Source organism: Gymnogyps californianus, chromosome 11, assembly GCF_018139145.2.
Source record: "Gymnogyps californianus isolate 813 chromosome 11, ASM1813914v2, whole genome shotgun sequence".
Taxonomy (NCBI): domain Eukaryota; kingdom Metazoa; phylum Chordata; class Aves; order Accipitriformes; family Cathartidae; genus Gymnogyps; species Gymnogyps californianus.
Genome location: NC_059481.1, coordinates 3,611,448 through 3,634,642, shown reverse-complemented (window position 1 = coordinate 3,634,642; position 23,195 = coordinate 3,611,448). Strand labels below are relative to the sequence as shown.

General features: G+C 39.6%; 2 protein-coding genes across 4 annotated transcripts in view; one reads left to right on the top strand and one right to left on the bottom strand.

Moving 5' to 3' along the window:
- Positions 1 to 886, bottom strand: part of SCAPER (S-phase cyclin A associated protein in the ER) — a 169,124-nt gene extending 168,238 nt beyond the window's left edge. The window contains exon 1 of one of the 2 annotated variants that reach the window (XM_050903319.1): positions 811 to 886. In XM_050903319.1, the coding sequence (XP_050759276.1) occupies positions 811 to 873 (63 nt within the window). In that variant the 5' untranslated portion in view covers positions 874 to 886. The remainder of the gene's footprint in view (positions 1 to 810) is intronic. The other variant, XM_050903320.1, reaches the window with a different exon arrangement.
- Positions 887 to 7,303: 6,417 nt separating this feature from the next.
- Positions 7,304 to 20,833, top strand: RCN2 (reticulocalbin 2). 2 transcript variants are annotated; one of them, XM_050903119.1, is made up of 7 exons: positions 7,304 to 7,414; positions 7,607 to 7,712; positions 10,583 to 10,779; positions 13,309 to 13,410; positions 14,631 to 14,727; positions 17,205 to 17,347; positions 20,310 to 20,833. In XM_050903119.1, exons 1-7 carry the CDS (start codon positions 7,304 to 7,306, stop codon positions 20,460 to 20,462), a joined length of 909 nt encoding a protein of 302 aa, XP_050759076.1. In that variant the 3' UTR covers positions 20,463 to 20,833. The 2 variants fall into 2 exon arrangements, with proteins under 2 accessions (XP_050759076.1, XP_050759075.1); XM_050903118.1 differs by having other exon boundaries at positions 13,297 to 13,410.
- The last annotated feature ends 2,362 nt before the right edge of the window (positions 20,834 to 23,195 follow it).

Below are 23,195 nucleotides of genomic sequence, written 5' to 3'. Positions count from 1 at the left end.
CCACAGAGAAGTGTAAACTATTGTGCCAAAGGCCATAGTGGGTATCAACATAGTCTTTTCATTTGACTAGACAAGAGCAAGCTTTAATACCCTCCTCCATACGAGTGAAGTGATACCGATACCTAGGTTTTTGACTATTTCTTCAACCTGAATCCCTCCTATTTGCTACTTAACTATCCAAAGAAGTTACTTTCTTCAAAGTCCTCTAGATACAATCATCTGTTAGGCAAAAGGAGTGACTACAAATTTGTTTAGCCTTAAATAGCAGACTGTTATTTAGTCTGTACTGCTTCTTTGCATGGCTATGAATATTAAAGGACCTTTTATGAGGATTCTTGTTTTAATGGTGTTAATGTATATAAATACATTGCTGTAAACAAAATCACCAGTTTCATCCATTGCATTCTCAAAGAAAATGAGTTCAGCTCTAACCTCAGCTACTTCAAAGAACACCACTCTATTAGTGTAACCAAACATTATGGTCTTACACTAGAGCACAGGTTGGATGAAAGCAGTTTAAAATGGGGATCAGCTGAAGCCAATGTCTTACAGTGCAAAAAATCTATATACTAATACAACTAGAAATGATACAAAAACAGAAGAAATACTCAAATTCCTTCTACAGTAAAATTCATTTTTGAAGGTTTCTCATCATGGTGTTAATAAATTAAATTCATTCAGTTTCTAGAATCAATACTTTCAGAGAAGGTACAAATGAACTAATTTATCAATTAATCCCAACATGAAAAATTAGTTTTTCTTGCAGTAGGAAAAATTCTACCACACTATTATAGTAGTCGAATGTCTTACCATCATGTTGTAGCCTTCCTCCACATCAAGAGGCTCACTTATTACATTTTTGGATGACCCCATTGAGTTTTCATACCTATGTCAAAATAAATGCAATTAATTATTTTCACTTAAACCACTTCTAAAATTAATTTTAGCTTCTTAGCAGCATTTATGTCATGGACAACAGATGAACACAGTAAGGTTTTCAGAAGTGTTGTGGTTTGACCCCCGCCAGCCACGAAGCACCACGCAGCCGCTCATCCCTCCCCCCTCCCATTGGGGAGAAAAAAAAAAAGTAAAACTCATGGGTTGAGATAAGAACAGTTTAATAACTAAAGTAAAATAAAATATAATACTAACTAAGAATAATATTATTATTATTATTATTATAATGAAAAGGAATATAACAAAAAAAAAAAAGAGAGAAGTAAAACCCAAGAAAAGACAAGTGATGCACAATGCAATTGCTCACCACCCGCTGACCGATGCCCCAGCAGCGATCCGCTCCTCCCAGCCAACTCCCCCCAGTTTATATACTGAGCATGACATTCTATGGTATGGAATATCCCTTTGGCTAGTTTGGGTCAGCTGTCCTGGCTCTGCTCCCTCCCAGCCAAAACCAGGACAAGAAGATAGTTTTATTTGTAAAGTGTTTGCATTGCTCCTTATTAAAAGCAGCAAAAGGCCCAAGAAGAAAACAAAAAGAGAATGACCCTACAGAAAAGTGTAAATATAGTAAGATAGTAAACAGTACAAAGAATATTAAAACTTTAAAACAAATCATTGCATGGACTGCTCTAGAACAGTGGAAGGCAAGCAGAATAATCTTTCCTGTGACAGAGGACCGGGCAAGTTGGTTATCAGTTCAAAAGAAAAATGACTTAGAGACATACTAAGAAATCGGTATCAGATAATTAGTGGTGAAGCAAAATAAAATGGAAAACTTCTGTTCTCATTTAAATAAAAGATGTGACAGTTCCTGTAGAAGTCAACTCTGAGAAAGTGAATACTTTTATCCAGTTTTGAACTACAGAACCATTGCCACAAATACAGAACTGCACGGGACTAAGTATTTATAGGTTTATCAAGAATTTCCAGAACAGTGATAACAATTCTGAAATAAAATTAAACCCTTGGCTTCAAGGTTGAAATAAATTCTAGCCAGCTCCTGACTACAATGCAAACACTCTCCTGCAACAATTCTTATTCTTCTGAAGAATCAGACGCTAACCAGAAGTTAAAGACTCTTCTAAATTATCAGAAATTAGGTAACAGAACAAGATTAACCTTTAATCAGATCCAAAGTTGGATTTTGTTGGTCTTTATCATTAATGATACTGCTTTAAGTGGGCTGTTCACTTGTTCTCATCTTGTACTGCTCATAAATTGCTGATTTTTCTGAAAGTAAATAGCCAAAACCTATGTCAACAAACAGGCAGTTGTTAAGATTTGCCACTTGTTTGTATGCTTTAAGACAACCTACTGAGCTTACGAAAACTGAAACATTCTGCAGCTGGTTGAAGGAAGCTGAGTTTTTGAAAACAAAGTAAGATGGTATTTCAGCATCACTTCAGACATCAGGATAGGCCCAGCATGAGGAGTCTTCAAATGCTGAGGTATCTTAGAAAACTGTGCTTTTGCCCACCAAATTAACTTGATTATAATCAAGGTGTAACAAAAGTTCATTAAACTGACATATATATTCGAGGAAAAACACTGAGGGCCCAAGTATTCTCCCAGTACGGCAGTGCATTTGGAAATAATTTAGAAACAATCTGTATTTAGAAAAACGTGTAGAGAAGGCAAACCCTACTCCTGAGTATGCTGCAAGACCTACTGTACTGTCAGCTTTTGTAACCATGATCTTCTCTGACAGCAAAGGAAGACCATCAGTTTAAACTATGAACATCGTTAACAGTTTTTACAGTGCAAATACTTATACACTTTATGGCAGCTTTTAAGAGTTTACAGTGAGCTTTCTCAGTATGTGTGCCTCTCCCTTCCATACATTCATACAACTTTCACACCACAAGAAAGGTGGACCTGTGCAACTCAAATCAACAAGCACAGGAATCTCCCTCACACTGAGCAATTCCAAGTTTCCTCACAGACTTCGCTCACGACTGCGGGCTTCGGCAGGAGTGACGGGGGAGAGACTTATTCGGAAGGGACAGGCCCCTTTCACCGCGAGGCTGAGGCAGGGCTGCCGCGGGGCACACCCGGGGGCTGCGGAGCCCCGCTCCTCGGCAAGGCGCCCGGCCAAGCTCCCCCACACGGAAAGGCCTAACCGACACCCACCGGTCCCGCTCGCCGCCGCGGGCTTCCCGGTTGCCTGTAGCAACCGGCCTCACTCCCTCACCCGGCTCCCCGCTGCGCAGGGCAGGGCCGGGCCGGGCAGGGCCGCCCGGGAAGGCCGAGGGCCCGGAGCCACCCGCAGGGGCAGTGCTCGGGGGCTCCGCGGGGCGGAGGAGGCGGAGGGCTGGCCCGCCGCCATCTTGCCCCGCCGCCGCACTCCGCGCCGCCCCGCCGCCGCGCCCCTCCCCCGCGCCGGGGCGCGCGGAGCGGCCACTCACGCTCTCCGCCGCGCCGCGCCGTCCCGCCCGCGCGCGTCCCGCCGCGGTGATGTCATCGCATCCCGCCGCCAGCGGCCGCCCGCCCGAGCGACTGCCCGCCCGCCGCCGCACGCTGCGCTTGTTCCCCCCGGCCCGGCCCCGCGAGCCGCGCATGCGCCGCCCGTGCCGGTGAAGGCATTGCCCTCACCTTGCCCACCCACCTCCCGCCTGCCGCGCGGGCGGGGGGCTGAGGCGGCTGCGGCGTCTCCGCCTCTGACATAGGGCTGGAAAGGGTTCCCAAACTGCGTACCGGAGGCGCCTGCAGCTCCCCGGTCAGTGCCAGGCCGTCTGGCGCTTGGGGCTGCCTTGTCAGCCCTGTGAGAAAGTCCTGAGGTGCCGTCAGTTCGGGCCTCCCGGGCTGACGGGACCGCTGAGGTGACGGCGGTCAGTCCCTCAGCATCGAGCCCTTTCCCCACCAGTGGGGAGCTGGAAAGAGGAGAAGGTCGAATATGTGCGAGCCAGTAAATAACTGTGTACAATACATTGGGTGTATGTGCAGGCAAATAGCAAAACAGGGCCTCATCCCGGGGTTTAACACTGGTGAAGCATGAGTTAGGGTATTGCGTCCAACTTGGGCACCGTACTTGGAGAACGATGGTGCTCGTGGAGAGGCCGGCCCTTTTCATGGGATCTGAGGCCTGAAAAGCATGATTTGTGAGGAAATATTGGAGAAGTTGAATCTATTTAGCCAGAAGAGAAGACAAAAGGGGATGTGGTAGGAGTGTTCAAGCATGTAAAAGCATGGTTGTGAAAAGAGAATAATCCATTTCCCCCGCTGTGACAGAAATGATGAGAAGTGAGAGGCCTAAATTGTAATCAGGACAATGTAGGTTGCCACCTCTAAAACCTTAAAAATAACACAAGGATTGGAATACATGGCTTGGGAGATTATACATGCTTCAGTTGAAGTCTCCAGGAACAGCAGCACAAACATCTCTCAGAAATGACACATATACTTCACTCTGGTTCGGAGCAGAGAGCTGAGCCAGGTAGCCCCTGAAGGTCCCGTCTAAATCCCTTATACTGTCATTGTTCGGTAACAAGCTTGTTTATTATTTATCAGGCAGTTGTCTGAGTTTCCACAACTGCCTCTTCGGTGTGCAGCTGAGCTGAGCACTGTGGTACTGGGCCTCACATCAAATCCTGCTATTCTGGTTTGATGCCAAATCAGATACCACATCAGAAGAGTTGTCATTTTATAACCTATTTCCTCAGATATTAATAACTGCAGTAAATGCAAAGAAGTAGGAAAACAGGTCTGTAATGTCTGCAGAATCTGAAATACTTCAGGATACTTTGTGCAAGGTGTTATGAAACAATTAATTAGAGCACTTGGAGAGTTGTATTTGGGTACTACTAAAGCAAATGACTGCCATTTTGAAATCCAAACACAGGGTAGGGGTATTTGAACCCAATTATCTTTGTAGGTAAATTGTTGCTCAGTTTTTTCCCTTACTTAAATCCACATGCCAAAATCCAACAACTTCTACAATGGAAGAAGGAAGGATAATCTTTGCATGCAGGTCTTAGATGCACTTACCTGTCTCATATGCAGCTTAAAATGTTTACATGTGATAAAAACAAAATTAGGAGATTATGTCAAAATGGAAGCCTATCTAAAACTACTGTAAATCCGTTTATTCTGAAAGTATATAAATGACATGCATTAGAGTAAAGAAAATTAAGGCTTATTCAAGTTGGGCAGTAATTTAGAAAACTAAAATGTAGAAATGTCAAAAAATCATAGTACACACCAGACGGATAACTTCACTTGCTAGAAATAACTGTTAAGAAACTGCTGTTTGTGTTGCTGGACAACTGCTCTCATGCTGACAGTTTAACAGGAACAGATCTACATTTGCAGATCTCATAGAGAAGAAGTCGTGTTGAACATGACCTTCTAACATTAGTTCCTTTGTGACTGAAAGAACAGCTCCAAACAGATTTGTGAAAGACTGTATGCAATTTGGCTTGAGGGAAGGGGGGATGTTTTGGAAAAGTCAGAAAGTTCAGCACATAAGAAAGTTTTTATATAGCATGACTTGTATTCTGATTTAAAAATAGCTTCACTGATACTCTCTTTTTACTTACAAGTTACAATAGTGATGCATTTGCTGTGCACTTGGTTAAAAATATCGAGGGAACATGAGAGCCTCTTTTTTTTTCTCCTGCATCCATACCAGAATGATCTTGAATTTTATTATATGACTGATTAACTGCGTGCTGGGAAGTGTCTGGATAGTATTTTGACACAGGCTAACTACCAAGGGAAGAATATGATTTCCTATGCTTTCCCTCTTGCTGAGCTTCAGATTTTTTTCCTCATGCATAGGATATAATGACTTTTTGGTTTTGCTTGCTTTATTGTTCCAGTTACTTGTATTTCCTTCTCCTATCTTCACTCATTTTGGCATATGAACATATCGTTAATAAACTTGCTCTTTGAACATCTATATTGAATTTGTTATTTGAAGGCTATTACAGTTGTTTAGGCACTGAAATGTATAATCCGATACACTTGTCAACCCTTGAGATATACAGCAAAGAGGTTTTTGGGGGTGTTAGTAATGCATTAGACAAAGAAGACAAAGCATCTTCAGTACTATTTCAGAAACCAATCAAATCTTATTTCTGTTTTGATTGCTTATAGGATTTGCTTTGTCTACACATGCCACAAGTAGTATGACTTAATTCACATTTTCTATATGTGATTTATATAAATACTGATGGGAAGTTTGACATTTAAACCAATAAAAGATATTAGACTTAACTCACTGTTAGATTTTTTTAATAGAAAGACATTTCTTATATGGGCAGGAAATTGCAATAACACATTTACTGATTTATTGCAATATTTTACTCTCAGATCTTCAAAATGAACTGTCGTAGCTCTTCACAGTTAATAGAATTTGAGGTTAACCGGGGAGCAGTACATCGCTATCGCCACGGAAGAGACAGGACAGTGCAGCAGACAACCTCCGTTAATTGAGGGCTCTGCTTAAACCTGGCAACAATTGCGTTTCTGGAAATCCAGGTAGGTTAATCTCACTTCTTTCTGTTTAAAAGAGGAGTTCCAAAAATACACTAATATTGAAAGGAGAAAGAACAAATGTAACGATGGTCTTACGTAAATCTCAATTAATCCAATAAGAATGATTAATTTGACCTCAATGGGCTTGGGATCAGAGCAATCCCAATTTCATGTGACAGCTCGTAGGAATGGTATTCCTGGGGAGGCCCCCTGCTCATTTACTCAATGTATTTTTAGTTTGTCTGAGTGGTCAATGAGGTTAAACTTATTTTACAGCTTTCTTTTCCATTATCTGTGTTGAACAGTTAAGAAAATTTGTATTGATCCACCTTGTTAACTCTTATAAAGCATTGCTTCCCTTTAACTTTGTGCGAGAAGTGTTTTTTGTGAGTTGGGTCCTCAAGCAAGAGAAACGTTTTGGTATAAAACTTTTACACTGGTTGTTTCCTGATAATCCTCCCTCATGCCAGGGTTTGTTGATGCTTGTCTGACGTTCTGCTAACAGTCACTTCAGTCTGCCAGGCTTCACTGATGCTTAAAAGTTGGAAAATTATCTACGTATCTTGATAGTATTTGGTCTCTTCCACTGATACAGCATACAGGACCGGGCAAGAGAGGAGGATGAACTTTCTCCTTCTTAACTAGCTGTACGTTCCCGGTGCGTGTGTGTCTCGCATAGGCGACACGCAGGGCCGATTGGGCCCCGGCGAGCCCTGCCGCGCTGCCCCCGGCCCGCCCGCCGCCCCCGAGGGGCGCGGGTGCCACCCTCCGCGCAGGCGGCGCCCCCCAGCCCCCCGCCGCCGCTCGGCCCGCCCTGCGCAGCCCCTTTCCCCGCCCCTCGCCGCGGGTCCCCTCCTCGGCGGGCGAGATGCGGCGGCGGCCGCTGCTGCTGGCGCTGGGCCTGGCCCTGGCGGCGCTGGGCGCGGCGCACGGACAGCACCGCGCCGACTACGACCGGGAGGCGCTGCTCGGCGGACAGGTGGGCGGCGGCGACCCGCGGGCGCTGGGGGGGCGGACGGGACGTGGGGGCGGGCGGGAGCGGGCCGACCGCGGCGCTTCCGCCGGCGAGGCCGCGGGGTGCGCGCTGTTCCCCGCGGCGGGCGCCGCCGGGCTGGGAAGGCTCTGAGGCGTCCGGAGGCGGCGGGTTGACGCGCGGTTCCCTCTGCCGCAGGATGAGGCGGAGGAGTACGCGCGGCTTAGCCCGGAAGAGCAGCAGCGGCGGCTGAGGGCCATTGTGAAGAAGATCGACTCGGACGCGGACGGCCTCCTCACCAAGGGTAACGGCGGGCGCTGGCCCGGGGACCGCGGGGGTTGCGTGCCCCGGAGCCGAGTTGGTAGCACGCGTGGGGGTTTAACCGGGCGGGGACTGGGCTTTGTCCGTGTCCCAAGTCTGGCCCAGTGCCCTCAGAGAAGGAAAAGAGATGCTCTCCCGATGATACAGCTGATGACTCTTATGCTGTGGAGAATCTCCGTGAAAAACGTAACGACCCTCTTGCACAGTGCGTCAGAAATACCAACAGACTTTATACAGAGGATATCTCAGTCCCTAAGATTTGTTTTTTACACGGTGAAAGAAGTGAGGGCCAACAAGAGCACACAGGAGTGAGTTAAGCAGGGGTAAGAGAGCAATATTCACTTGCAAGTACCAGCTTTGCACTTGTACCTGCTCCTTGCCCGTCTGAAGCCACCTTGAATCAAGTGGATTTCTGTGTTTGAAATCCTGTTTGTGCAACTCGGAGAGCAAGTTTAAGAGGCAAAGAAAGTGCACTGCAGCCATAATACTACATATATGTGCTTCGATACCTGGTGACACTGAGGGATCATATATTCTTTTCATGACAGTATAGTATCAAATGTCTCTTCCCAGACAGGTTTTTGTCAGTCAAACCTGTGAAATCCACAGTAAACTCAGGCTCTTCCTTTCAGTACATCCTCATAACACTTTCTTAATTTAATTTTTAAACTCATTATGAAAATCTTTTTTTGTTGTTTTGGTGTGATTTTGACAAAAAATCAGAAGTCTCTCTCACGCACACACACACAGAGCAAGTAGAATCTTTGTTCAAATGCCAGAACAGTCATATTTCATTAACATGATATTAAACATGCAGGAAGCTTTCTAGGTGAGAGGACAAAATATGGTTTTAAAGACAAGATCAACTATATCTCTTGAATGTCTTTCAGTTTATATGCTGAAACTAATCAGCTGCACACTCTTTTCAGTGTTCCTGCATCCAACTGTGTAGAGGTGAGAGTATATAACTTTGGCGGGATGGCTAATCCCTGTAATAAACAACAAGCAGTTCACAACATGAAGGCTATAAGGGAAGGGGTCTAATATTTTAAAGTGTAGAAATTCCACCCGTACTCCATCCTCATGGTATATATTGCATCTGGTTCGCAGTCTAATGGAAACTTGCCTTCCCCTCACTTCCCAAAGGAAAACTCACAACGGAGTTTGTTTTTACACTGAGAAACTTACGGTCTCGAAGCTTTTCCAGCTCAGTTACTTCTCAGTGTGTTGCAAAACACTCTTTGAGAACTTTCTCCTTATCAGTGCCACCTCCGTTTGGAGGCTAACAGTGAGAGAAGATGTGAGATATTAATACCACTTCTTTAATGTTGGAGCATTAAGTATTTCTGATTAATGGCACTGGACATTATGTGTTCAGATGGCTGTGCCTCGTGCCTTAAATGCTGGGAAATAAACCATGCTATAAATTATATGTTACCCATCTTTAAGAAATCATGTTGCAGTTTCTTGTAAGACAATGCTGGTTTTGTGCACAAGCCTCAGTGGTTACAAAACGTGGCATGCACGCCTCTGCCTGTTCAATCAATTCACAGAATCTGTTATAAAGTTGGTTCCTTTGGTAATACAAATCCAGTATTCAAAATACATTTTTAAAAATCTCTTGCGGCTTTTCAAAGATATTTAAATAAACCTAGTAAAGTTGTATTGACACTTCTGCCAAGAAGGATAGAATAAGATACTTTAGTATTTAAAAAATACTATAAGATTTTTCTACACCAAAGTAGTAATTTCTGTAGGATTTTTTTATTAGTCATCATGACTCTTCAGAGCAGGATTTCAGTTGAACTGATTTAGCTATGTAATTTTGCAATGCAGAGGAAGTTGTCTTCCCCTTCCGGGCACCTGAAAATAACTGGATGATATTGAGAGAATATGTTCTCCCAATCTTCTTTAAATGAAGTAACTTTAATGTATTTGTGTGAATTCATCTGTATATTAAGCTTTATTTCTTTTAGCCACGTTTCTATAAAAACAAGTAGCTTAAAAGCATTTCCAAAATATATAAGGCTTGATTTCAGCCCCAAGTAAAGGGAAGATATCTGTTAATATTTTATTTTGGGTAATTAAGTCAATGGCAGTGAATTTAATTTCAGTTTGTGGATTTTTCAAAAGAAATCCAAAACTGATGGGAGCAATGTTTTTTTGGGTACAAAGTTATGTTTAGAGTTGTCTGTCTAAACCATAGTCAGCATCATTTTCATAAAACTCTGAAGAAAGAAAAAAGGTGAAAGGATGCTACAGTGTTGACTGGCTTCAGCTTTGAAAAGGCATGGCCACATAACCATTTCAAGCTGACATAAATGTCAGCAGGCACCAAAAGGGGCAGGCTTCTTTCTTCCATTGTTCAGGTCCCAGTGAGCTAAATAAGGGTACTTTCTCAGCTGAAAACTAAGAATCCTCCTTCTTACGGGATAAGTTTTTAGTGATCCAGTTCGCTATGCAGTTGTACAAACACTACCTGTAATCATTTTTTCCTACCCCTTCCCATGTGTTTCAGAGAGGGATGCATCACACTTTTTCTGGCAGCACCAATATAGGCCAGATTAAAGTAACCATGTAACTCTAGCCTAAGGGTATCAATGGGGAAGTGGTACTACGAAAGAAAAACTGAAGGCTGTAGCTGTGATCTATTCTCTCATTCAGTTAACTTGAAAAAAGCCATAGCATAGAGGAAACAGATTGTTTTGCTTTAACTAACCTCTTGCCTATATGCTTACATCTGAATTGCAGAGTATATTCCAGACTGAATAGACCTGTGGCATCTTTACAGTTTTTATAGCGCAGATGATTCTGGTTTTTTTTATTTTATTATTTTTTTAATGATTTTCACAGAAGAGCTGAGTTCCTGGATACAGCAATCTTTTAAACATTATGTTACGCAAGAAGCTAAGCAACACTTCAATGACTATGACAAAGATGGTGATGGATTAGTGTCTTGGAAGGAGTATAATATGCAAATGTATGATCGTGTAATTGATTTTGATGAGAACACTGTCCTGGAGGATCAAGAAGAAGAATCATTTCGACAGGTAAAATGTTTCAGCATCAGTTTCTGTGAGCTGTTGGCAAAAGGCAGCGATGTTTGTTTATTGTGATGGAACAAGATGGGTAGAGAAACCGTAGCAGCTGGTACATGTTTTAACACTTTCATCTATCTGAGATAGGGGAGTAATTAAAAGAAAGTAATGGAGTATTAAAGCTGCTACCAACAAAACAAAGACAGAATGAAATTGTACCTCCTGAGCATATTTTGCTAGCTGAGTGGAGTATAAGTCTATTGACAGTCTTATCACAGAGCACAGTCTCCAGCCATTGTCTTAAAACAAGATGGCAATCTATTAGATTAAGTCTGTAGCCTAACCAGTGTCCTGCCTTCAGCAGGGGCCGGTACCACTGGTGTTGGAGGTAAAGGAAACCCTTGTACTCTTTAACCCCTTTTACTGCACTGTTCTGTCCACTTCTCAAGTACCCAGTGTGGAGTATCAATATTGCCTGCTTTAACATTTTCTGTCCGTTAGAGACCCTCAGAGAAAGCAATAGCAATTCAGACATTTTTAGCAATCAAAATGCAACTCTGATAGCTAAAACTGGAGGTATAAACAACAGAAAGTATGGATTCATCTCATGTATGAAAGCAGATGCTTAAGAGTGGAAAGGAAAGAGGCAAGAGAGGCAGGGAGGAAAGATTCACCAAGAATCGCCACATAGCAAAATTTTGTTTTCTTTCAAGTGACACATTTATAAGTACATGTAAATATTTCCCAGAAAGAGAATAAGTGAGTTTTTAGACTATTCTGGCCTGAGGGTTTTTCTTCTGTGAGGATTGCTTTGGCTGCTTTTAGTAAAGTAGTAGTAGATAATATACGATGTTGGCGGAAGTGAAGCAAAAATAGACAATGGGCAGGGGATTTTACACACTGAAGAAACAAACTGTGAAGCTTTGGAGGTCACTTAACTGAATAATTACATAGCTTTTAAATAAAACAAGACTTTAAATGGAACTACCAGTCAAAATATTGATCCCATGTTTGAGATGCTGCCATCATAGATAAATATGCTGAGCTAGAACTGCTGTTCACTTATGCTATACGTTGTTTGACTGCTTGCTAGGTTTTCCTGCTTGCTGACTTCTTCAACATATATTGTAAAGAGCAAAATTAGCAGCATTGTACAAGCATCATATGTCAGCCATCTTCAGCATTTTCCTTACATTTGGAAATTAGTGATCCTGCTCTAATCAAAATGGAAGAGTTAGACTATGGTATTGATGTGGAATTGACATCAAGTAAACATGTGAATTTACCAGAAGGTGGCAGCCTTGTTCATCACTTCTCAAAAAACCACTGAAAAATAGACTTTTCCCCTCAATAGTTCCAAGTTTATGTTGCAGTCTCGTACTTCCTGTAGTCAGTCCTTCTGAATTGCCTTCCTATTTAAACTCTCAGCTAAGGTCAGCTTTTCTTTAAGAGTACCTTTAATTATTTTGCAGAATAGTTAAGCTCTTACAATTATACTTTATTTGTTACATGTTATGCTCTGGATTAATCAGGTTAGCCTAATTTTGAGAGAAGTGTCAACAAATAGGATATAAACTAGGAAGTACAATTTCAAATGGTTATTTTTAAAGTATTTGTGATCTCTGGTTTGCTGGCCACTCCCTTATCCAGATCAGAGTCACACTGATAGCACAACACATTTAATCATCAGATTCCAAAATCTTTATAGCTCACATCACATGCAGTTTGAATAGAGATCAGTTATCAATGGTGTGGGTCTTTATTTTGTCTAAAGAGACTGTACGAAATGAAATGAGAAAAAAACATAAAATTTTTGCACATTTGGAATACAGAAACAGGAAGTGCAAGACATTTGGAAATAAGAACTTGCGGGCTTATTGTAGGTATCATTTATTTTTAAAAGGCATGCTAATATTGGTTAGAGAAGTGACTTTGCTTTGAAATCTGTTCAGATGTAATGGACAACAGTCTTGTATTAAAGGAATCTGTCTAATCCTTCAGCACTTAAAATGGCTTCAGAAAAGACATTTTACTTACATGATATTTCAAGACCTGCTTTGAACTACAAACAGCCCTTGATATAAATGAGATACAGATCTAGAAGGTTAAATGTCCTTAAAACGTAAATTTTTGAATTTGCAATGGCTATCATTAATTATAATCATTGTACTCCACTAGGTTAATTTGGGAATTGGTGACTTTTAGAAGAGGAAGCATGTATAAAGACAAGCATTCTTGGTCTTTTCATTATCTCCCTTTTGTGTTTTTGAAGCCTTGGCCACGAGTGTGTTTTAAATGTCTCCTTAAATTGAAAAAAAGGAAGTTTTTGTGCGATTCTTAGAATAAAACTACCTCAATTATAAGTGCTGTTCTCATTGCTCTGGATGAGCTCTTTTTAGTGAAAATATAACATCAGTATAATATGAGTAGGTAATGTGAAACAATTAGTATTCTAATGAGCTTACAGCCAGCTACTATAATGTTGTTTTTCCTTTTCATTAAGTGCTCTAACTAAATCTATTTTCTAAGCTTCATTTAAAGGAGAAAAAGCGTTTTGAAAAAGCTAATAGAGATGATGTTCCTGATCTAAATGTGGATGAATTTGTTGCTTTTGAACATCCTGAAGAAGTGGAGTATATGACGGTAAGATTTAGGAGCGTATCTTTATCAGCCTGTGTATATAGATGCAACATCTTTTTAATGCATGTGCTTAGACCCAGTACTACAGGAGGTGTGCTTTTGAGCAGTTAGGTGTATTGCTTTTACAGACCAAATTAAAAATCAGATAATGTGTTGTGGATCCAGTACTGGGGGTCAGGAGCTGGAGCAGTAGTTCAGTGCTTTTCTTTGAAATCTGTGTCAAGAACTAGTATTGCACAACTATCCCAAACTGTTGGGATTGGACTGACATAGCTATCTCTAAACTCTGTTAGGTTAGAAATACATCAGTGAGATTTTAGCTTGAGGAAGTTTCATGCCTAGTTCAGAGTTCAATTCTAGTTAGGGAGACTTACAGGAAAGATTTCTTTGCACCGGAAAAGGTCAAGTGCCGGTTACTCTCACTTTGCTTAAAGGGACACAATAGTCACTTTTCTGGCCAAAAAAGAGCATTCAAGCCTGTCTGAAGCTTTAATACTGACTGTACTATGGTCAGAGTTTGGGGGATGATTATTGTAGCCAGGAGCTCTTTGTCATTGGTCATCTGTTTCATCACTGCTGTGACTGTTGGTGTCATTCCAGCTCAGTACCAACAGTTGACCCCAGCCAAAAGTACATTGCTGCTTTTCTGCAGTAGAGCCTTCAGTTTTGGCTATCTGATGCTGCAGAGCCAACTGCCAGGAGGAGTGCCATGCAAACAGAGCCTCTGTTTGTGTCGACATAACTGCTGATTATGGACAAACAAGAAAAGACAGAACTACAAGAACAGGCACACTGGCTTCACTGGGAAACACAGGACCAAAAGACTAACCAGTTTTCCTAACAATTTCATAAAGCTGCAAAAATGCAAATTAGTGAATACATCACATGAAAAAAGAAGAGTGAAATGAGATGATATAGCTTTGTACACATTCATATTTCTCAGCTACTTTTGTAGTTTTGAATTATGTTGAAGGATTCCAACTCTATGTACAGCTTTCAGATTTGGTTTTCATAAAACCTGACATCCTAAACTCTTAAGAACAGATCTGTTTTGTTGCACAGGAACCAACTACTGCACTAGTCTGCATAAAATAGAAAAGCAAATTTGAAATTTACTTTAAAGAATACCTTATTGCTCTGAAATGATTTATTGCTGTTTCACTTGATTACAAGTTGCTAATTTTTCACAAATTGATATTTTGCTTTTTGTATGTATACGAAAGGACTTTGTCATTCAGGAGGCTTTAGAAGAACATGATAAAGATGGTGATGGATTTGTTAGCCTGGAAGAATTCCTTGGTGATTACAGAAGAGACCCAAGTAAGGAAAAAGGGCGGGGGCATGAAAGAAGGAACTGAATAAAAGCTTTTGGAATGGGGTGAATTGTATGCACCTTTATTTTCAGCTTTTTACTCCTCCACCTACAGATTCTGAGTAACATTATCCTGTCTTTTAGAATAATTCAGTTTCCTGGTACTGGGCATAGTAGGTCATTATTTCAGTCTGCCCTGTATGTATTTGGCAGTAGTTTGTGTATAGCCCATTCCACTGTTTCCTTGCAAGTTCCTTCTTGTTTTCCTAAAGACTGAAGCGTATTCCTCATCACGAGGTACGCGGCTGAAATAAGATGCAGTTTTGCTAACTGAACACATCTGCGAAACCAGCCAGCGTGAATGTACGGTTAAACTTTCCTGGTCTTTGTCAGGTTAAGGCGGCAGCTGTCAGCCTTGCTTTAGAAGGATTGAAGCTGTGTGTGTTTTAAGAGAGGCGGAGGGGAAGTGTAAGGAGTTCGTTCACTGGACCAGATATCAAACGCCTATCTGCCTTCACTTTTAGGTTTTTTTCCACTCTTGCCCTTCCTTAAACTTGATCTATTCCTTCTTTAACAAGAAAAAGGACACTTATCTGGTGTTTATCAGATACTTTTCTCTAGCTATGTTGCTAATAGATAAATATTTTATATGCTGTATTTGATTTGCTACAAGATAGGGCAAATAACTCCTCCCGTTCCAGAAAGACCAGTAGTTTGAGGCATGTGGAAAGTCTGCTTGGTCCTAAGGAGTGCTAATTCTTAAGTGTGGACGAGCATCCTAGCTGGAGAAGATGTTTAAGCCACATGAGGATGTGCAGAAGTAGGGGAATAGTCAGTTTTTCTTCACTCCAATCAACCATCTGGAATTTCACCTTTTATAACCATCTTTGTTTGCCAGAGCCAGTAAAAACAATAAATCTCTGATGCAACTACAGGGTGGTTTATCTTTTTCCTGCTCTGACTTGAAAAAAGCTTTTCCAAGCCAGTCTATCCGAAGTTGTTGGAAAGGCGTGAAGTTGTTGCTAGGGTCCTTGCAGTAATAGAGAAGATAACAGCTTTGTCATTAAAACTTCAGCAAGAATTCAGAATCGGCTATAATTGTAGAAACTACTTCAACTTTTCTCCAAATGGCCATCTCTTCTGCAGACAGTGTTCCTGCAGCACACTTTAAAATGACTAATAAACTACATTGTGGGTCTGGCTTCATAATCGTCTTGTAGTTTTGGGCAACAGTGTATGGTGAATTGTGACATTAAGGGATGATCTACTTGCAAAACTAGATGTTAGAAAGGAAGGAGAGAGACTTCACTCTTTTTGTTCTTTTATAATAGAAACCTAATTATTTTTAAAATGTTATTTATCTGCTTGTGATGCCAGCTACTTTTGACTTTCATAAGGTTTAGGAAGTCTTAATATCTGTTCATGCTTGTTTGCAATGTTTATCAGTTTGATGAATTGTTTCTAAATTTCTTGAAGAGTTAAGAGACAAGTTTAAGATTGCTGGCTAGGTTGCAGGATGCAATACCAGTGCATAGGGTAAGTATAAAACAAGTATACAAATAAACAAATAAATTACAACAGTAAATTAAATTGCTTTGGATATATTCCAGGTATTCAGAAAACAAACAAAAAAATTGGACAGTAAACTAATTTGAAAGCCTGCAATATTGGCCTGAGTCTATTGAACCTGCGCTAATCAAGAGCTTTGCCTTCTCTGTTACCTGTCACAGATGGACCTCCTGTGATGTTAAAGCAGGGGAACAGACAGTAGAATGTTATTAAAACTTCGTATGGCCTTATAATTTCATAATCCCATATACTGCAAACCACTATTTATCTACCTACTTTTTGGGACACTTGTTGATTTAGAGCTTTTCCCTACTTTCCTCTGTCTGTTAAGTGCTGAGATGACCAGTGTCTGAGGCCTGTAGTATTGCTCATGTTGCTGTCATGTGATACTCTCAACATGGTATCTGCAACACAATTGCTATACATTAATGGGAGAGAGTAATCTTGACTCAGTCAAGGTAAATACTGCAAATGTAAGGTATCTCTGTCATCTACTTTAACTTTTTCCTACTGATATGTCAGCTGTCCCAATGAGTAGGAAACCATCTAGTTGGCAGCACATTCAATATAAAGTATGCTTTTCTCCACTTTTGGGTAATTGTGGAGATATTAAAATAAACAGTTCAGTTGATGGTAAACCTTGACTTTAATGTCCACTTAGTTCAACTGTAAATTTACAATCTTAATATTACCCTAGCTTTAAATTCTGTTTTATTCTATACAAGTATTTTTTTCATATGTAGACAGATGCATTTATTTAATCTATTGGGACTCGTCTGTAAGGCTTGTCTTTGTTTAGTGAAATCACTTTTATGTTATGTTTTATGAGATTAATTGAATTTGCTTAGGAGAAAAGGTGAAAACATCTGCTTTAAGGTAAAGAGCGGCTTTAAACTTGACAAATGTGTCTTACTAGCTGCGAGGGAAGATCCAGAATGGATACTTGTTGAGAAGGATCGGTTTGTGAATGACTATGACAAGGATAATGACGGAAAACTCGACCCTCAAGAGCTGTTGTCTTGGATAGTACCTAATAATCAGGGTATTGCACAAGAGGAGGTATGTGTTTTGACTGCTGTTTAGATTTTAATTAATGCAGTAGAATTTTGAAGGTATCAGAACAAAATGATAGATGCATCCAGATTTATCATGTCTTAGTAGTTGAAAAAGAATGCTTAGTAGATCTTTGCATATATTTTTAACCTTTTTTCAGTTTGACAAAGAATGCAGGTCCTTTAACTGCATTAGGCAAATTTGAAATTCCTATTCATTATATGAATGTTTGTAAATTAACAAAGTACTTTTCTACATGTTTAAATAGCTTATCTGGTTTGACTTAAGGGTACGGTATTTTAATCAGTTATTTTTTAGTTATTGTAAGTAAATCTAATGAGAGATACTACTAGAAGAAGCTGATATATACTGACAGCGTAATTTTGAAAACAAAAATTGATTGTGATTCTTCTAACTGGATGCATCACCATAATTTGTAGAACTAAAAACTTGTCTTTTGTAAGTACAAGAAAATGGAAGTATCCTATGATTCAAGATGCTGTAATGCAAACTTCGATGATGATAATTAAAATGGTTTAATCAGGGGTAGAACGCCATAATAGGTTTAAGTGGATTCTCATTTTAGCTGTCTTTATTTTTTTTGTAGCAGGCAGTAGAAGCACTGAGTGTTCCAGCACAACCTATTTTAGTAAGCAGACTTTACAGTCGCCATCTGCAGTAGAGAGGATTTCTGCCTTTCCGCTAGTAACTTTTTATCTTAATTTGTCCAAGTCTCTTTCCTTTGCACTGGAGGATTTTGGTGTTCAGAATGGCAGGAACAACAGGTCTTCCCATGCCTCCATAATTCCTGGTAAAGACAGGAGACGCTTTGTGTCAAACAGCATAGCCCATCTGCTGTGTTAGACCGTCTCATTACTGAGGTCTCACCTCTGCCTTTTTCAGCTCTGTTGGTGACAGAAAAAGCAACGTGGCTAGCACGCAGCACACGATGCTCACGTATCTAACCTTGTAGGAAGCTAAGCTGTTGAATTGCTCTAGTAGTATTTTTGTAAGTGTGAATCTGTAAGCCTTTGCACAGACTTTTTTTAACATCTGACTCTTGAGGGTGGTGGGTTCTTATTTCACAGAAACAATACTGTTCTGACATGAATTCTGTGTGGTGTTGAGTCTATTCATACCTGTGTTGGTTTGCTTGGTTGGTTTGGGGTTTTTTAAGCAGTTCTTCGCTATTCATTCAAATTTTAGCTTACAGCAAGGCCATGCTGTAGTAATAGCTCAGTTCTGCAAGAAATATTTTTTTTTTATTTGTTTCTCTAATGTGCTATTTTTTTTCTGCAGTTAATATAAGGGCTTAGCAAAGTCACCTATCCTAAAGAGAAGGTAGCATTGACTTAAGTCATAAACTGCTGTTTGAAAGCTGAATGTTGCAGTTTCATTTTGGCATTTCAAAATGACTTAAGAAACCTGGTAGCTAACTAACATACAAATAGAAGAATTACTATACATTCCATTTCCAGGAATTGATATGTGTTTACCAAGATGTTTGTCTTAATAATCTTTTAGCTTTTTCCATGCAGAGTGCTTTTAAAATCTGCTTGGCTGACGTTAGTCCCTGTTATTTTCTTCAGTCCTTTTTGGTGATGTAGTCAGCTTAAATATAAGTAATAGTTAATTTTAAAAAGAAGTTACTAAGCAGTTACATTGAGCCAAACCAATCAGAAAAAGTAGGAACAGAAGGATTCTCTAAATCATTGTATTCGTAGACGTTTAGCAAATAGAAACAAAAAACGTGTAATACTATGACTCCTCTATTTCTCAGAAATAATAGGTGCAATAGAGCTGCTGTACTAGCTTGTTAGCTTTGAGCTCAGTAATACTTGTGAATAAGCTACAACTAAAATATTCTGCAATTGTTTTTTTGTTTACTGCTGAACTTCCCTCATTTTATGATATATAAATAAGCAAAAATCTGAGAATTGTTTTAACTTGCAGTTTCATTTTGACATTGTCATGATTCAGTATTCAAAAGTTTTTTCAGAAAAGCAAGTTTTTGCTTTCAGCAAATGAGGGAAAACGTGAATTGCTACCCAAAGTTGAAGTTCCTATGCATAGATGGCTTATCTTGTCCACTGTTGAAGGTAGAAAACCCTTTTTCACTGTGGACATCAGATGCTTTCCAGCTACATTTTAATGATGAATTATAGCCATGGAGCACTTCTTGCAAATCATAAACAGATACAGAATACCCAGCTGCAAATCTCTATCCCTACTTCCTTTTTTTTTTTTTAATATGCACGTATGATGGAAAAGTGAGCCTCCACAGGTTCAGGAAATAAAAAATGGCTTAGCACAGTAGACACCTCCAGAGTTGAAAGCAAGCGTGCCTACAGCTTAACCTGAGAGCTGTAAATGATGCTTCTCTTGTCAGACACAGGGTAAACATGTGACTGACATAACCGGTGCCCGCTTCTGAAAGAGAATGCTCAACTTGAAGACTATTGGCTTAAATCCTAGTTGAGGTCCCACACATCAAGGACTTGCTATTGTAGCTGTCATTCAGTGCCTGAATGTCCAGAGGGGCTCTCGGAAAGCACAGGGTCTCTAGCTGACATGCTAAGCTTGCATTTTCTGCAGATCATATGCTAAAGACGTGTACTGCACTCGCCTGTGGATTTCAAGACTACAGGTGCTTCCAGGAAGATGATTAATCTTTGCTGGTTTAATACTGTCTTCCGCCCTCAAAGTAAAGCTATGGGTTTGACATTGATTTGTTGCTTTAGAATTGACAGCGAGGGTAGACGTTTGATATTATGATTTTGCCACCAAATAAAAGAGGCAAAGCGAAACAAACCAAGGAAAGAAAGATTCTGTTCTGAATGTGAAATCTTGTCTAGCTTGTTACAAATAATGGTGTTGTGGCAGGACTTTAACAAAGCCGTATCAAAAGCATTATTTATAAATGCTGATATCTATTAACTGTGCACATGGTGTTCCATTTATTTTAAAGGCTCTTCACCTGATTGAAGAAATGGATTTGAATGATGATAAAAAGCTTTCTGAAGCAGAAATTCTTAAGAACCAGGATTTGTTTCTTAACAGTGAAGCAACGGATTATGGTAGGCAGCTTCATGACGAACGGTTCTACCATGAAGAACTTTAAATTATTTATTTTGTAATCTGTTTTTCTTCCCTTTCTTTCATTTGGAGCTTTTGTTAAAAGCACCCATCACCTATGTTGCAAGTTTTATGCTGTAGTTACAGTACACTAATGTCTGTGTAAATAATTTGCATTCAAAATTTAACTGCCCTCCTGCAGACTTCCTTGAGCCTCTTCTAGCCTTCAAAATTAATCTTAAATACTTACTTCCAAAATTATATAGCGTTGGGAAATAAATTACTTCAGGGGTAGTACTGTATTGTGAAGAGTTGTTCTACTGTACTTGAAGAAAATGGAGAATCTAAATGATTCTGAAAGAATGCAAAACATAGTAACTAAGAGACTACTATTTTTTTCTAATCAGTTTAATTAGGGTGGGGAGTGGGGAAGATGGGGGGATGTTTAGAGTCAGTATTAACTGTGTTTTATTTAATACATTTGGAGAAACACTTAGATTAATGCCTCAATTGTTTAAGAGGTTTCTACTTAATTTTAAATGGTTTCTATACTGTGTTTTACTGTATCATAAAACTTGCTATTTTTACACCTATAGACAATAATTGTTTCTAATCTACAATTCTACAGCATTAGCAATACAATGGTATTTTTCAGTGTTAAGACTCTCTTCATTTGTTGGATTAAAACTTAAAATATTCTGTCTTTCTGTGTTTTGTCCATTTATTACTTACTGTGGGTCACCCATAGCAACTCCTTGAAATATGAGCAATGCACACAATGTACGATGGCAACATTCTTAGCTTTTATAAACCAAAGACACATCATCTCATCTAGATGCTAAAGAAGATTCAAAAAAAGCAACGTGTGCATTTAGCATTTTCTGGACAAGTTTGCAAAAGCATTTGTGTTTGTTTTTTTTTAATTTGCAATATTTGGAACTCTAAAGCATCAAGGCATTACATAATATTTGTAGTAATAACCTCTAAAAGTTAACTTCGGTTGAAAGCTCCACAATTACCATTCATAAAAGTAAGTACTGTCCCATTATGTGATTATTTGAAATAGTCCGCAAGGTTAATGGCACGACACATTCAATTTAGGAAAGTACATATATTCGCTTTTTCTCTCCTAGAAAGTCCCAGAAATTAGCTGAGTATTCTAAACAAAGACAAAGCCTCGCAGAACAGATTGTGCAGTGTATTAGGGTTTTTTTAATTCCTAGCTAACTCCTGTAATGCTCTTGCAGTGTTGTTCTTGACTAATGTTTTCCTTCCTTCCAACTCTCTTTTTATTGAGTAAAAGCAACTAGTTCTGCCTTGTTTTTTTCCCATTATACCATCTCTTAATTATTCTCAGAACAGACAGGAAATTCCTTTTGACATAAGTGTTGAAGTATCACCATTAGAAGGCTAGCAATTTGATTCAGAACAAAACTACATATACTTTTACTGTATTTTTTTTAGATATCATAGTGATAGAAATTCAAAAAGCTTTTTCAGTTTTAGTGGTTGGGTTTTGTTCTACCCATATTTGTTTATTTCAGTTCCTGGGAATGTGAGTACAACTATTGCCATGTTGGTGGTGGGATCTGATTTAAAAAAAAAAAAAAAAAAAGTCTAATTAAATCCAGTGTGTCCAGGAATATTAAAACAGTTGTCATCATCTTTGTTGGTTTGAAATATACCCAAAGTTGCCCATTTGTTACTATTCTTTATGGCATTTTTAAACAAGTCTTAATGACAGTTTCAACTGCATACGCAGTATTAAAAATGTCGTCATCAACTTGAAAGTTCAACTTCCAAAACAAGGAGAAAAAAGAATGCCTTTGGAAGGATGCCGCTGTCCTTTGCTCTTTGACTCAGCTCCAACTCATTAGCTGGATTGCAATAATTTGCATAAACCAAGAATAAGAAGAGGTATAGCAAGACTAGTAAAACACCAAACAGCATAGCATTTATACAGTCCACATCTTGGATTTATTATCCAATTTATTGCTTATTTTAATATTTCTGTAAGCAAATCACGTTAGGTATTACTAGAGCTTAGCTCACTGTAACATAGAACTACAGCTTTCGTCACTTCGCAGCTCTCAATGTAATTTTATGGGCACAGAAAACTAGTACTTCAAGAGGAAACAATGTAATTGTTAATGTAACTGGAATGTGGATTTGGAGAAGTGCTAAGCTCAATCCTTTAATAATGTATTCTGGTGAATATTCCTAGAGTAAATTAATGTCGACTTCTTTTGATTTCTGAGAATGTTTTTAAAATCAGGCTTCTTTCACTTTAGGATTAGAAGCCTAATAGTGCTTTCACAATCTTAGAAAGATTTGTGCCTTTTGATAGTTTAATCTAGTGTTTAGGTTGCCCAAATTGGCAATGCACCGTTTACATTCAGTGATGTCTATCTAAATACTCTACACGAGAGTAGCTCCAGTATTTTCAGGGTTATGCATTGACAGAGTCCCTTACCTAGCATTTTTTAACTATACTGAGAAAAAGCGCAATGAAGCAAAGTATCTCTTAGACTTATAACTGTTTCAATGTAGACAGAAATTAAATAGAACCTTTAATGAGTCAGAGCAGAGATTTTCAGCACTCCAGTGTGACATAATTTATATATTTATAGAAGGAATGACTGGTACTGAATCTGGGATTACCAGAGCCTGCGAAAGTCACACACCAAGTAACCCAGGTTAGCCTAGTCTTTATGTTTCCTGCTGGCCCTGTGCTTTGTAGAAAATTCAGAGCTGTTCTGTTTGGTGCAGGCCGAGAGCA